This window comes from Mauremys reevesii, linkage group 21, assembly GCF_016161935.1.
Source record: "Mauremys reevesii isolate NIE-2019 linkage group 21, ASM1616193v1, whole genome shotgun sequence".
In the NCBI taxonomy this organism is placed as follows: domain Eukaryota; kingdom Metazoa; phylum Chordata; order Testudines; family Geoemydidae; genus Mauremys; species Mauremys reevesii.
This window is the reverse complement of record NC_052643.1, coordinates 2,946,437-2,961,202: the sequence shown is the minus strand read 5'-3', so window position 1 is coordinate 2,961,202 and position 14,766 is coordinate 2,946,437. Positions and strand designations below refer to the sequence as shown.

Sequence of the window (14,766 nt, the reverse complement as noted above, 5' to 3'; positions counted from 1 at the left end):
GCAGTCTTATGTTCATTAATAAGCTTTATAGTAAATGAAGTGAATTTCAAAGGGCAGCAACGCGACTCTGGCCAGCTCCGCAGCAAAGAGACTAGCAAGTATTTCTATCAGCGAACAGCTCCTGTAGCAATGCCCTCTCTGTCGTTACTACTTATTCCAGGTCTGTTTTATTGAAACTCTGTTCCTGAGGTAGATTCAATTGACTAGGGAGATGGAGAATCTCATTTTGCTCTTGAAGATCAACACAATTAGCCAATCAATCCACTGATCTTCTGGGTTCTAACCAAACTCGCTTCTCCCAGCAAGAGTCACAGAGACGACTGTGAAATGAAAAATGTGCAAAACTTGAAGTCCCTTTACTTTTGCAGAGGCAGGAGACGTTGGGGTATCCGGGTGCAGGGGCACCTGAGCGGACCCAACATTTCTTAGAACAAGCATGTGACAAAGCCGTGATCCCGGCATTCTATTTCTCACCCCAGAAACAGAGGTAACCAACACAACTTGCGCTCTAATCAATAGTGCTATTGTCCAGATATCTGCTCTCATATTAGCAGGCTTTCCCTGAATAGCTTATTACCACCTGAGAAACAATTTTCACTGATGTCAAAACAGCCTGGAGAGAGACAGATGCATGTTCATGGTGGACCAGAACAGGAGCCTTGATTACAGGGTGCTGAAGCCACAGAGGGTAGAAGCTGTGCAGCTTGGAACAGAACACAAAGCCCCTACATTTTTAAGCATTCAAGCAACAGAGTGGAATCTGAAGCTTACAGCTTCTCCGTCTCATTACTCATGTCCAGGCTCCAACTACTTAGGAGCTCTCCTGAGCCCCACCCATGTCATTTTCTTCCGTTAGAACTGTCCTGTTCCAGGGTGTCCTACACAGGTGGATTTTCAAACCCAAGGGACTTCATTTAGGTTAGGTATGCTAGTTCTGGCAGACGGCTTCGACTCCAGGCACCAATCGTTTGCACTGGATCTATACAAACAGCCCTGTTGCAGACAGACATGAATTGGAGATTGGTTTTAACTTGTGCTAGAGACACCTGTTTGCATGTACTAGACAGAAGCCTCTTAACTGGTCATCGCACACATGGTTGGCATCTTAAATAAGGCCTGAAAAACACCCTAGTCTTGACAGCCAGGTCTGAATAGCTGCCATTGGTACAGTTTATCAGATACAGATGATCAAGAGTTAGGGGTGGCACATGACTGCAATGGAGAGCATTCCCGATGTTACAGAGTCACAAGGTCTTCAGCACAACAGAGGCACAGATTCCACAGGAGAGAAAACAAGCAAGGTCAGAAATCACTGCTAGAACAAACTAATTGGTTTTCAGGAGTCTGTTACTGCTATCTAGTAAAACTAGAATAAAGAAATCGGATCAAGATGGCTAAACATCAAGCTTCTGCAAATCACGTAGGTACTAACATGTCTCTTTACAGAAAGAAGCAGCCTTTGATTTTTCATCAAACTGATCAGCACTGAAGGAATCTTTCACAGAATCCCAGCAGCTAGAGATGGTTTTTCTCTCTCTCTCATTCCACTATTCCTAGTCACACCAAGTAGTAATTCTTCTACAGTCTTGGTGTTTGCTTCCTTCAAAGTTCACCTTGTTAGCCATCACTTAGCCAAACAATACAGATTAAACACTTAACGTCACCTCACAGGTCAGTCTCTACAGACCTCTTGATTATTTTTGTTGCTCTTCTCTGAATTCCCTCCCGTTTGTCTGAATCTGTCTGGTGATATGATATCCTGGACTGAAGCTAAAATGAATATGAAACAGCCAAGGAATGCCAAGAGCTTGCTGTTCAAATGCGATTTCTTTATCCCAGACAATGGGTTTCCATTCTCCTGATTACTCTGAAGACTGCTGACCGGTGGCATCATGCGTAGGAGCCATGGTAGGTCAGAGGCAGTGAGACCAAAGGATGTCAGTTACCGTTCACTGTACCAGATTCACAGCAATACAGTTACAATTCCACCTGACAAGCCATCCTCTTCATGAAAAAGGTTTGCACCAGCAGTCTTCAGAACTATGTAAATGTTCAAAATACCATTGCTGCTTTCTCCACTCGCAGATGTTCCCATGAGCTTCCCAACTTTCTCTAACAGATACAGTGAGTAGGCTTCATTTTAGATGCCTGTATAATTTAACCCACTTGTGACTGAAAGATCACCTCTGCAGTAGGACACGGTAGTAGATATTTCAAAAGAGAACGCCTGAAATGACAAATATACTTGGAAGAAATAAGCGGCGATTCTTTGATGAGTTTTGCTTTTAGCAATCTGTGTTGAACTATATTATTAGCAGAGAGTCTTTCCGACTGAACCTTCAAACAAATATTAGAAGCCTGTGAATGTCCTTGGAGGATGACTGGAAGAGAAGTTCTCAAGCTGTGGGGAGCATGTTCCCACTCCTAGGGGTTGGTGAGACTTTCTAGAAGGAGTATATAAAGTATCTGAACTGTCCCGGTATATTTATGGCTAATTTGTAAGCACCTTTATCATCAATTATTGTCCAACTGTTTTTTTAACAAGCTGCCTTTGGCTTCAGAAAGCATGAGAACCCCTGGGTTACACTTGCACTAAGAGGTTCTCCTGGAATATTTCTCCTTCCGCAACATTTATTGCGAATGATGGGAACAATGTGTTATTTCTTGTTTTCCAACATTCATCATGGTTAGCTGGATAGACAACGTTAACAACATTAATGACTGTATACAGCAGAAGTTATCCTTGATGATGGACTCAGAGGCCCCGATCCTTAGCTGTTTCACACCACTCCACTGGCACAAAATGGCTGTGTATCTTGCTATGAGAGGATCACCCCAGTGCAGCAGGACCCTCTGGTGACATATAGCTGGTTTAGCAGCCAGCATAGGGGATAGTACCGGCAGAGAGGGGATGTGATCCTATTTACATTCCCTTCAAGCAGCACAATTAGCAGCTGCTGTAACTAACATCAGGTGACTGGGCCAACACACAGCTGGTGCAGGATCAGGGGAACAGAAAAATGGCTGAAGATTGAATTTGCGTGTGCACAACCCCTCTGTGCACACCTTGGGTGCAGCTGAAGAACTGGGCTACAATGCACATAGAATGGATGAAACATGGACAATAAGTAGGCAGCAGCTTGACATTAATAAAACTTCAGACAGATGATGGACTCCAGGTGGTGATTCTTTCAAAGGGCAGCAGAAGGTACAGGAAACATCTTGAAGCTACACTTTCTCTAGAGTCACCTCCCCTTTTGTGAGGGGCCTACAAGAGAGTAAGGTCTTTTCATAAGTCAAGAGGTTTCAAGTGAAGCCTTCTGGACGTCATAACGAGGCGTAAATCACTCAATGACTCTTGTCAGTAGAGGATTCTTGGTACAATACACAAAAATACTAGCTCCCAAGGTCAACAGCATGAGTGGAAGGGACCAGAGCACTTTGCTACCCATAGATTATTACCGTAAGTCAACAAAATGTCTCAACTGAAGAAGTTATAAAAAGCCCCAGCCCTTTTTGAGCTGGCCTGTAGGCACAGATCATGCACTGGGCTGCCGAGGCTGCTCGGCATTTGCAGGGCTAGTAAAAGCCACAGCGAAGTCGCACCATAGTCAGTACAAAGGCAAACACATAGCAAGTGCTGAGGATTCAAAGACTCACAGACTTTAAGGTCAGGAGGGACATTCATAATCATCTAGTCCAGGGGTTTTCAAACTTCTTTTCTGGCAACCCAGTTGAAGAAAAGTGTTGATGCCTGCGACCCAATGGAGCTGTGGATGAGGGATTTGGGGTGTGGCTGCGGCAGAGGGTTGGGGTGAGGGCTGCAGGGCCGGGGTGAGGGGATCAGGGTGTGGGAGGGGGCTCTGGGCTAGGGCAGGGGTCAGGGCTGTGGGCTGGAGGTGCAGGCTTTGGGGTGGGGCCAGGGATGAGGGGTTTGGGGTACAGGAGGGGGCCCTGGGTTTGGGGTGGGCTCAGGGATGAGGGGTTTGGGGTGCAGGGCTCTGGGCTGGGGGTGCAGGCTCTGGGCTGGGGCATGGGGTTGGGGCGCAGGCTTACCTTGGGCAGCTCCCAGTCAGCAGCACAGCAGGGTGCTAAGGCAGGCTTCCTGCCTGTCCCGGCACTGCGGACTGCACTGTGCCCTGGAAGTGGCCAGCAGCAGGTCTGGCTCCTAGGCCGAGGCACACAAGTGGCCCCGCGCAGCTCTTGCCCGCAGGCAGCGCCCCACAGCTCCCATTAGCCGGCCCCATGGCCCCTCTGCCTAGGAGCTGGACCTGCTGCTGGCCGCTTCCAGGGCACAGCACGGTGTCACAACAGTTAGGGACTAGCCTAACTTAGCCAGGCCCCACCGCCAACGGGACTTTTAATGGCCTGGTCAACAGTGCTGACCAGAGCTGCCATGACCCACTGCCTCCTATTCCGCAACCCAGAACTGGGTCGCGACCCGCATTCGAAAACCACTGATCCAGTCTGACCTCCTGCATGCTGCAGGCCACAGAACCTCTGCCACCCACTCCTGAGACAGCATTTGTCAAAATAAAGGTGATAACCATGTCAATTCTAGGCAGATTCCAGGCAGTCATTAACCTCCACATGGTACGGTACATGTGGTCAGTTCAGTCAATCATGTCATGTAACTGGGAGGAATCAGTCTGTGCTGGAACGGGCCCTGTAGACCAGAGAGCATAAGCCATGGAGGCTGGCACGCTGAGCCATCTCACCCCACTGCCCTCCCTTCAAGGGTGGGTTCCAGTTCTCATCATATTACTCAGAGTACCCGGACTTGGGCTGCCGCTGCAGGCAGCCTCCCACTGAAGCCAGAAGCTGCAGCATCAGACTGCCAAGGAGGAAATCCACTCTGAACAGCTGCCTTCACCACTTCTCTCCTGGGGAAGAACAGGCAATCAGAGCAGCTGCAGGATCCAGGCAAAGCTCATCCTCCAGGAGCAGAGAGAAGTTTTGGGGTAGGGGCAGAGGAAGGAGAGGGAGCAGCAGATACCACGTCCACAGGATGGGGGTGGAGGGATAGATTCCAGCAGAGGAAGGAAGATCTACCACCATCTCCCCACTCCTCTCATGAGAAATGAGTCAGCTGATCTCTCCTCCTCCTCCTCTCAGCCCCTTCAACACCAGGCCTGGGAGAAGGAGAACACCACACTGGAGCTGGTCCCAAAGCCTGGTGGAGGGGTGAAGAACCACTGAGGCTGCCCTTCTCCCTCCCCACTCACCCTTCTCCCAAGCCCCGGGGGTGAAAAGTCTCCACAGCTGCAGGGGAAGCAGGACTGCTGGGGGGGAAGGGGTAGATATGGGGCTTGGAGGGGGTGCCCAGTTGATGTAGGTCTAGGGCAGATGTGTGGCAGAGATTTAACTGATGCAGGGCTGAGGGGCAGAGAATTGACAGAGGGCTGGAGGGGACAGAATTAAAAATGGGCAGCTTGGGAGCTTGGAGAGCAGCAGGAAGCCCCCTGCACCAGTCAGGCAGTGGTGTGATCTGATCTCAGGTGGGTCTTTCAGTGAGAGCTCCTGCACCACAGGCCAGACCCACGTTATGGATCGGCAAAAGTAGGCAACACTGCCATTGTCACACCACGCCTGGAGATGGATCAAAAACCACAATTTGGGGCCTTGCTCATGATTTCTTAACTTTTGAAAGTGGCAGCACTGGGAATCCACATCCTGCCACCAAGTTTGAGCCAGGCAGATAACAAATTCCTCCTCTGCAATGGAGCCTACAGCTACCAGGATGGCACAGAACTCTGATAATGGGACACATTTGGATCACTGGTTTGAATGTGACCAAGGTCATCACTGATTGCACGTGGCTACCAGCTGATGGTTGGTCAGGAGCATATATGAAATCTAGGCATTTGTACTGCGTTCATTTGTTACTGTATTGTGTGTACCCAGTGCCCCAGTACATACGATTACCATGGCAGAGTGGCAATTTCTGCTCTGCTCTGTCACCTCTAAAAGTGCCCCACCTATCCCAGGGTTGAGGCACCCAGTGAGGAAGCCCACGGTGTCACTGACTGCATGTGGCTGGGCAGAGATCTTCAGACCCCAGCAGTGATGGCCTTGTGGCTTTGGCAAGCCCTATGTTCATTTAAAAAAAAACCAAACAATAATCCATAAATTGCCACAATTAACATAATTCCTTTCTTGAGCATGGCCCTCGAAGCTGGAAGTAGGGTGCATATGCCTGCTTGGGCCTGCCAGGTGCTAGGGAGAGAAGCAGGAGCAGCTAAAGAGAAACAATGAAATCCATATCACTAAGATGTCCAAATAATCTCCAGAAAATTAACCTAATAGGGAAGACAGAGCTGACAAACTACAGACAGTAAATCAACCCATCACTCACAATTCCCCCAGATACCTGATTTGAAACAGTAGACAATTCTATACTCCCAAAGGCAATGCCCGTCGTACACCGCCAATTAAGGAGAAAGGTCATACATACAGCATTCTTGCTCAGTTACAGCAAGTGGGGGCCTATTCGGCCAGTGCGGAGCCCTCTCAACAAGTCAGTGGGAGTCAAGGGCACTTGGCACTCCTCAGGATGAAGCCGACAATTTACATTTCTTTAACTCTGAATTTCTGCCCATCCTTCTGTACGTTTGGGGCTCGAACCTGTGCCATTGCAGTCAACAGCAAAACTCTCCTGGCCTTTAATGATGCAGAATTGGCAGGCTAAATACACCAACAATTGCCATGCTTGGTCATTCAAACAAGTGTGGTATTGTGTCATTGTGGTATTTCCACCCTCATTTTACATACCTAAGATACAACTTCTCTTGGCAAATTAACATTCTTCCACCAGGATTTGAAAAAGAGAGCTCAACAAGGCCCTTCTTGTGATCCACTGGTCTATGTTCTGTCACTTTTCTTAAATGAGCTGTAACTTTGTAAATTACTCTTTCCAATCAAGTTGACTCCCTTACATTTTTCACCTACTGATGATACTTTGGCACATGATCATCAATTACTTCATTGAGCGGGAGGGGAATAAAGAAGTATCCTTGCCTCCTTTCCAGGGCTTGACAAATCCACTTGCCAGTGGGATGCTCTCCCAGGTAAATGAACGGACCTCCAATACCAATTTCTGTACAATTCACTGGCTACTTTCGTTCTGAAAAAGCTTGAGGGCCTGGTTCTGACTTCACACCAGAGAAACTCAAAAGTCTACTGAAGGCAAGCAAGTAACACTAGTATAAAATCTGAATCAAGCCCTGTCTTTCTAGCCCTTATGGTTGTGAAGATAACACACTGAATGTGATAATAGCTCACCTTAAGTGATCACTCTTGTTAGAGTGTGTATGGTAACACCCATTGTTTCATGTTCTCTGTGTGTGTATATATATATATATCTTCCTACTGTATTAGCCACTACATGCATCCGATGAAGTGGGCTGTAGCCCATGAAAGCTTATGCTCAAATAAATTTCATAGAATATCAGGGTTGGAAGGGACCTCAGGAGGTATCTAGTCCAACCCCCTGCTCAAAGCAAGACCAATCCAGTCTCTAAGGTGCCACAAGTACTCCTGTTCTTTTTGCGGATACAGACTAACACGGCTGCTACTCTGAAACCTGAATGTGCCCTGATGCAGAACGTCCCAGTGTCTCTGCCCTTGCCCCATGGTTTCCCAATGTGAAGCTGACAAAAATCGGGTCAGGTTTCACTGTTGCTATTCAGAACCTGTAGGAAGCAGTAAAACTAAGAAGCATCAGGTCAATTTCAAGTTATTGCTTAGGAAGTTATGAGGAGCAGCAGAGTCAGGCACTGGAGCTATTGGCCCTAGATTTCACTGGTGCTTTCCCTCACTCCTACTCATCATTTGTTTCAGCCTTTGCATGCTGGGTGTAGTCCTGGCTATTCTGTATAAATCAAACGGGTGGAAATATTAAAGCAAGCTTTCTGTATGGCTAGAGGGCTCAGAGTTGTTTTGAAACCAGAGATCCAATACTCTCTTACTGATATTGAAATCCATGCTACACAGTATGACAATTCAGAATGATCAGCAGCCTTGCTCAGGAAAGACCAGGACGAGAAGAGCCGAGGATGATGGAGGTCAGGCTTAAGGTGAATTATCAGATCTCTGTCTGGGCCTTGTCAGGGTCTAGAAGGGTGCTACCTGATTTCCAGCAGGCAGGGGATTAACTAGCTGTTCTGATCTCACACTAACGTACACTGTGGAGTAAAACAGGAAGGCTGGAGACTGAGGGCCCAAGTCAGACACCAACGAATTCAGGAAGCTCTGTAAAAACAGCCACCTGACAACTAGAGGAGAGTGATGCCTTGGAGGAAGTAGAGCTCCATATGCAGTGGCCAGAGGGCTGAGTTGTAGCCCAAGCTGGGACTTTTGCTATTTGACTGTGGTTGGGTTGTTATAACTTGTGCACGTCAAGGCTGGGTCTACACCGGGGGTTGGTTTGGAAATTATTTCCACTGCGGCCAACCCCACTGCAGCTCCGCGGGCTGGAGTCCCAGTGCACTTGTCTGCGTTTAACACCCGCTCAGCGCCGGACAAGGCGGTATTACAAACACGGCTGACCGGGGTGTCCTGCCTACACCAGCGCCCCCACTGCTGGCACCAGTGATGAAGCTGCCCACTTGGGAACTGTCAAAGCCCAGCCCAGCCTGGAGGGAAATGGCTTGGTAAGAGCTGGGGGATGGCGAGGGCCAGCAATGGGGGGCAAAGCTGACCCCACCGGCTGTGGGGCAGCCGGTACCGGGAGGGGACAGGGACTGGGGCAGGGGCCAGCGATGGGGGCGAAGCTGACCCCACAGACTGTGGGGCAGCCGGTACCGGGAGGGGACAGGGACCGGGGCGAGGGCCAGCGATGGGGGGCGAAGCTGACCCCACCGGCTGTGGGGCAGCCGGCACCGGGAGGGGACAGGGACTGGGGCCAGCGATGGGGGGCGAAGCTGACCCCACCAGCTGTGGGGCAGCCGGTACCGGGAGGGGCCAGCGATGGGGGGCGAAGCTGACCCCACCGGCTGTGGGGCAGCCGGTACCGGGAGGGGCCAGCGATGGGGGGCGAAGCTGACCCCACCGGCTGTGGGGCAGCCGGTACTGGGAGGGGGCAGGGCGGGGGCCAGCGGCCCGGGATGCTGCGGGAGGCGAGGCCCGGCCCGGCCCGGCCGCTCTCACCTTCTTGACGGACAGGGAGATGTTCTCCAGGATCCGGTCCTTCACCTCCCCGGGCTCCATGGCGCTGCCCCCGGCGGCCGCTCGCTTCCTCCCGCGCCGGCCCGGCGGCCTCAGCCGCTCGCCGCCTCCCCGCCAGCCGCCCGGGGCTCCGTCCTGCCGGCTCGGGGGGCCCTGCCCCGCCCGGCCCTCAGCTGAGCCCCGGCGCGCTCATGGCAGGCCCGGCTCCTCGGCCCGCTCCGCCGTGTGCGGGGAGCCCGGCCCGGCGCAGGGGAGGCGGCGCAGCGCCGCGGCCGCACTCGTGACGGGGCTGGAGCTGGAGGGCGGGGAGACGCGGCGGCAGAGGCGGGGGCAGGCGGCGGCCTCTCCCAGCCAGAGCCGGCCCCTGCCGGGGCGCAGAGAGCCCCTTCCCCGGGCCGGGCCCCGGCTCGGCAGGGTGGGGGCGCGGGGACCCCCGGGCCGAGCTCTCCGCGGTCTCTGGTTTGGGCTGTGGTTCGCCTGGCTCGGCCCGTGCTCCCCTCCCGGCCCCTTACACCCCTCGCTCAGAAAAACCCTCGGGGGTCACGGGGGAGGCTCCCGCTGCCCTTTGGTAAGCCCGAGAGAGGGACCCCGGGAGCTCCGGCCCGTCAGGGAGGTCATGGCTGTCACCGCTTCGGGGACTTCTCGGGCTTCAGGAGCAGGAGGCCAGACCTTGCGCCCCAGCCCCTTGGCTTCTTCTGGGGGCTGCAGCTGGGGCTACGCAGCCCAGCCCCACAGCATCCCGGGCTTGGCGAGGGCGCACAGCCTGGGCCTGGCGGGGCTGCAGCCGGGACCATACGCTCCAGCCCCGTGGGGCCCCGGGCTTGGCGGGGGCCATGGGCCCCAGCCCCGTGGCAGCCCCACCCTGTGTTGTCCTGGGCTTGGTGGGCATTTTTAATAAAATAACGCACAATTTTTGTTTATTGCCCGTGACCTGTTCATGACTTATAGTTAAAGCTAAAAAATTTTCACAGTTATTTTACATAAGGCATATGTTCTAATCCTTTAATAATTAGTATAGCTCTTCGCTGAAACTCACATCTTTCCCATTTATCAACATCCTTCTTGAATTGTTGACACCAGCACTGGACATAATATTCCAGCAGTGGTTGCACCAGTGCCAAATTCAGCGGTAAAATAACTTCTCTACCTCAGATTCCCTTGGTTATGTATCCAAGGATAACCTGGGCCCTTTGGGGCACTGGGAGCTCATGTTCAGCTGATTATCTACCATAATCCCCAACTCTTTCAGAATCATGGCTTCCCCCCGTCCTGTAAGTATGGCCCACCTTCTTGCTCCTTAGGATGTATACATTTAGGTATATTAAAATGCATATTGTTTGCTTGCACCCAGTTTATTATTCTGTATTAGTGATCTGTGCTCTTCATTATTTACTATTCCCCCATTTTTGGGTCATCTACAAATGTTATTAGTGATGATTTTGTGTTTTCTTCCAGGTCATTGAATGTTAAATAGATCCTTCCTGGACCCTATGAGAAACGCACCTGCTCGCTCATGTTTCCCCATTTACAATTACATTGAGACCGTTCGGGTAGTTACCTTTCAATCCATTTAATGTTAATTTTATTTAAAAAACCAGAATGATATGAAAGTGTCATGCAGTACCAAGTCAAATGCCTTACCAAATTTGTAATCTCATTAAAAAAAATTATACATCTCCAATTCCTTTGACAGGCTCTGTTTTCCGTAAACCCATGTTGATGGGGCATTAATTACCCTCCTTTCATTCTTTATTAATTTAGTCCCATATCAGCTGCTATATTATCTTGAGCAGGAGCCATGTCAGACTGATAAGCCTATATGGGTCATCCCGTTTACCATTTTTAAGTATGGGCACAACATTTGCTTTCATCTAGTCTTCTGGAACTTCCGCTGTGTTCAAAGGTTTATTTAAAATCTACAATAATAGTTCAGTGAGCACCTCAGACAGCTCTTTTAAGACTCTTAGATGCAAGTTATCTGGACCTGCAGATTTAAAAGTGTTTAACTTTAGTGGCTGCTGTTTAACAACCTCCTGAGATACCAGTGGAATGGAAAGAGTGTTATCATTATATGATGACTACATAATCCATTTTCCCCCAAAATACAGAACATTACTATTCATTGGACATCTCTGCCTTTTCTGCATTGTTATTGATAACTCTACCATTTCCATCTGGTAATGGACCAACACCACTGCCAGGATTCTGTTTTGTTCCTAATATACTTTAAAAACTCCTTCTTATTGTCTTTAACTCTGCCAACCATAGATTTCTCATTGTAGAAAATTGAGAAGGGAAGCAAAGGAATACAACTTCTAGCTTCTGAAATATATTTGTTACTTTCAACTTTCCCTTTATTCCATTTGTTGTTTTTATTCACACACACACACACACACACACTTTCACTTCCCCTCTAAACCAATAAGGCCTTCTTCCACAATTGTGGCTTTTGAGTCATTTAGTAAAATGTTCTTAAAAATAATTCCCAATTATCATTCACATTTTTCTGATTACTTTCTTCCTCCCAGCTGACTTGGAGGATATCTGTTTTTAGCTTTGTGAAATTGGCCCCTTTTAAAGCACAAAGTATACTGTGACAAAGCTCTGTCCTTGTCTCCATGGGTCCTGTGTTTCCTGGCAGATTTCTCTAGCCTCAGAGGCTCACTGTGACCCTCCACGTAGCCCTACTCTCTCTAGAGGCAAGGATCACAGCCTACTGAGCCACTTTCATCATAAGCCAGCGAGGGAGGTGAGGAGAAGCAACCCTCCCTCACACCATCTCTGTTATCTCCCAGTCTCAGTGATTAATCAGGGGGGAGCCCAGGCCCGCCCTCTATGCCAGGCTCCAGCCCAGGGACCCTAATAGTATCAGCTATGGTAGCTGACCTTTTAGAAACAGGACACATACAATTCCCTGGCTACTTCCCCACAGCAGTCCCCTCTTACCTCAGGGCCTCCTTCCTTGTGTACTGCTCAGTCTCTCCAACAGCACATCTTCCTCCCACAGCTCCTGACATGCACACTTCCCTGCCTAACGGAGGCTTTTAACTAGTTTCAGCCAGCCCCTGATTGGCTTCAGGTATCCCAATCAACCTAGCTGTCTCCACTGCCTTCTGGAAGGATCTTAATTGGCCCCAGGTGTCTTGATTAAGCTGGAGCAACTGCCATTTGGTTACCATGGTAACAGGGATTTGTTTAGCCTGGGGCTAACATACCTGTTTCTTGCTACTTTCCTATAGCCTTGCCCCATCACAATACATATTACTGGTTTGGACTTTATTCTGTTTGCACATTACAAATGTGATCAAGTCATGATCACTTGTACCTTGGCTACCATTAATTTTTAGCTCTGTGATCAGTTCCCCTTTATCTTGCAAGACTAAGTCTAATTTAGAATCATAGACTTTAAGGTCAGAAGGGACCATTATGATCATCTAGTCTGTCCTGCACAATGCAGGCCACAGACTCTCACCCACCCACACCTGTATCAAACCTGTGTCTGAGCCATTGAAGTCCTCAAATCATGGTTTAAAGACGTCAAGGTACAGAGAATCCTCCAGCAAGTGACCCGTGCCCCACGCTGCAGAGGAAGGCGAAAACCCCCCAGGGCTTCTGCCAATCTGCCCTGGAGGAAAATTCCTTCCTGACCCCAAATATGGTGATCGGTTAAACCCTGAGCATGTGGGCAAGACTCACCAGCCAGACACCCAGGAAAGAATTCTCTGTAGTAACTCAGATCCCATCCCATCTAACATCCCACCACAAGCCATTGGGCATATTTACCGCTAGTAGTCAAAGACGAATTAATTGCTTAAATTAGGCTATCCCATCATACCATCCCCGACATAAATGTATCAAGCTTAGTCTTGAAGCCAGGTATGTCTTTTGCCCCCACTACTCCCCTTGGAAGGCTGTTCCAGAACTTTACTCCTCTGATGGTTAGAAAACTTCTTCTAATTTCAAGTCTAAACTTCCTGATGGTCAGTTTATATCCATTTGTTCTTGTGTCCACATTGATACTGATCTTAAATAATTCCTCTCCCTCCCTGGTATTCATCCCTCTGATATATTTATAGAGAGCAATCATATCTCCCCTCAGCCTTCTTTTGGTTAGGCTAAACAAGCCAAGCTCTTTGAGTCTCCTTTCATAAGACAGGTTTTCCATTCCTCGGATCATCCTAGTAGCCCGTCTCTGTACCTGTTCCAGTTTGAATTCATCCTTCTTAAACATGGGAGACCAGAATTGCACACAGTATTCCAGATGAGGTCTCACCAGTGCCTTGTATAACGGTACTAACATCTCCTTATCTCTACTGGAAATACCTCGCCTGATGCATCCTAAAACCGCATTAGCTTTTTTCACGGCCATATCACATTGGCGGCTCATAGTCATCCTGTGATCAACCAATACTCCGAGGTCCTTCTCCTCCTCTGTTACTTCCAACTGATGCCTCCCCCACTTATAACAATAGTTCTTGTTATTAATCCCTAAATGCATGACCTTGCACTTTTCACTATTAAATTTCATCCTATTATTTACTCCAGTTTACAAGGTCATCCAGATCTTCCTGTATTATATCCCGGTCCTTCTCTGTATTGGCAATACCTCCCAGCTTTATGTCATCCACAGACTTTATTAGCACATTCCCATTTTTTGTGCCAAGGTCAGTAATAAAGAGATTAAATAAGATTGGTCCCAAAACCGATCCCTGAGGAACTCCACTAGTAACCTCCCTCCAGCCTGACAATTCATCTTTCAGTATGACCCGTTGTAGTCTCCCCTTTAACCAGTTCCTTATCCACCTTTCAATTTTCATATTGATCCCCATCTTTTCCAATTTAGCTAATAATTCCCCATGTGGAACCGGATTAAATGCCTACTGAAATGGAGGTAAATTAGATCCACTGCATTTCCTGTGTCTAAAAAATCTGTTACCTTCTCAAAGAAGGAGATCAGGTTGGTTTGGCATAATCTACCTTTTGTAAAACCATGTTGTATTTTGTCCCAATTACCATTGACCTCAATGTCCTTGACTACTTTTTCCTTCAAATTTTTTTCCAAGACCTTGCATACTACAGATGTCAAAATGACAAGCCTTTAGTTGCCTGGATCACGTTTTTTCCCTTTCTTAAAGATAGGAACTATGTTAGCAATTCTCCAGTCATACGGTACAACCCCTGAGTTTACAGATTCATTAAAAATCCTTACTAATGGGCTTGCAATTTCATGTGCCAGTTCCTTTAATATTCTTGGATGAAGATTATCTGGGCCCCCTGATTTTGTCCCATTAAGCTGTTCGAGTTTGGCTTCTACCTTGTGGATGTGATAATATCTACCTCCATATCCTCATTCCTATTTGTCATCCTACCATTATCCCTAAGCTCCTCATTAAAGACTGAGGCAAAGTATTTGTTTAGATATTGGGCCATGCATAGATTATCCTTAACCTCCACTCCATCCTCAGTGTTTAGCGGTCCCACTTCTTCTTTCTTTGTTTTCTTCTTATTTATATAGCTATAGAACCTTTTACTATTGGTTTTAATTCCCTTTGCAAGGTCCAACTCTACATGGCTTTTGGGCTTTCTAACTTTATCCCTACA

General features: G+C 48.6%; 1 protein-coding gene across 3 annotated transcripts in view; it reads right to left on the bottom strand.

The window, feature by feature from the left end:
• Positions 1-9,395, bottom strand: part of PLEKHM2 (pleckstrin homology and RUN domain containing M2) — a 56,253-nt gene extending 46,858 nt beyond the window's left edge. For 2 of the 3 annotated variants that reach the window (XM_039509289.1, XM_039509291.1), the window contains exon 1: positions 9,148-9,395. In XM_039509289.1, coding sequence (XP_039365223.1) covers positions 9,148-9,207 — 60 coding nt within the window. In that variant the 5' untranslated portion in view covers positions 9,208-9,395. The remainder of the gene's footprint in view (positions 1-9,147) is intronic. The other variant, XM_039509290.1, reaches the window with a different exon arrangement.
• Between the last annotated feature and the right edge of the window lie 5,371 nt (positions 9,396-14,766).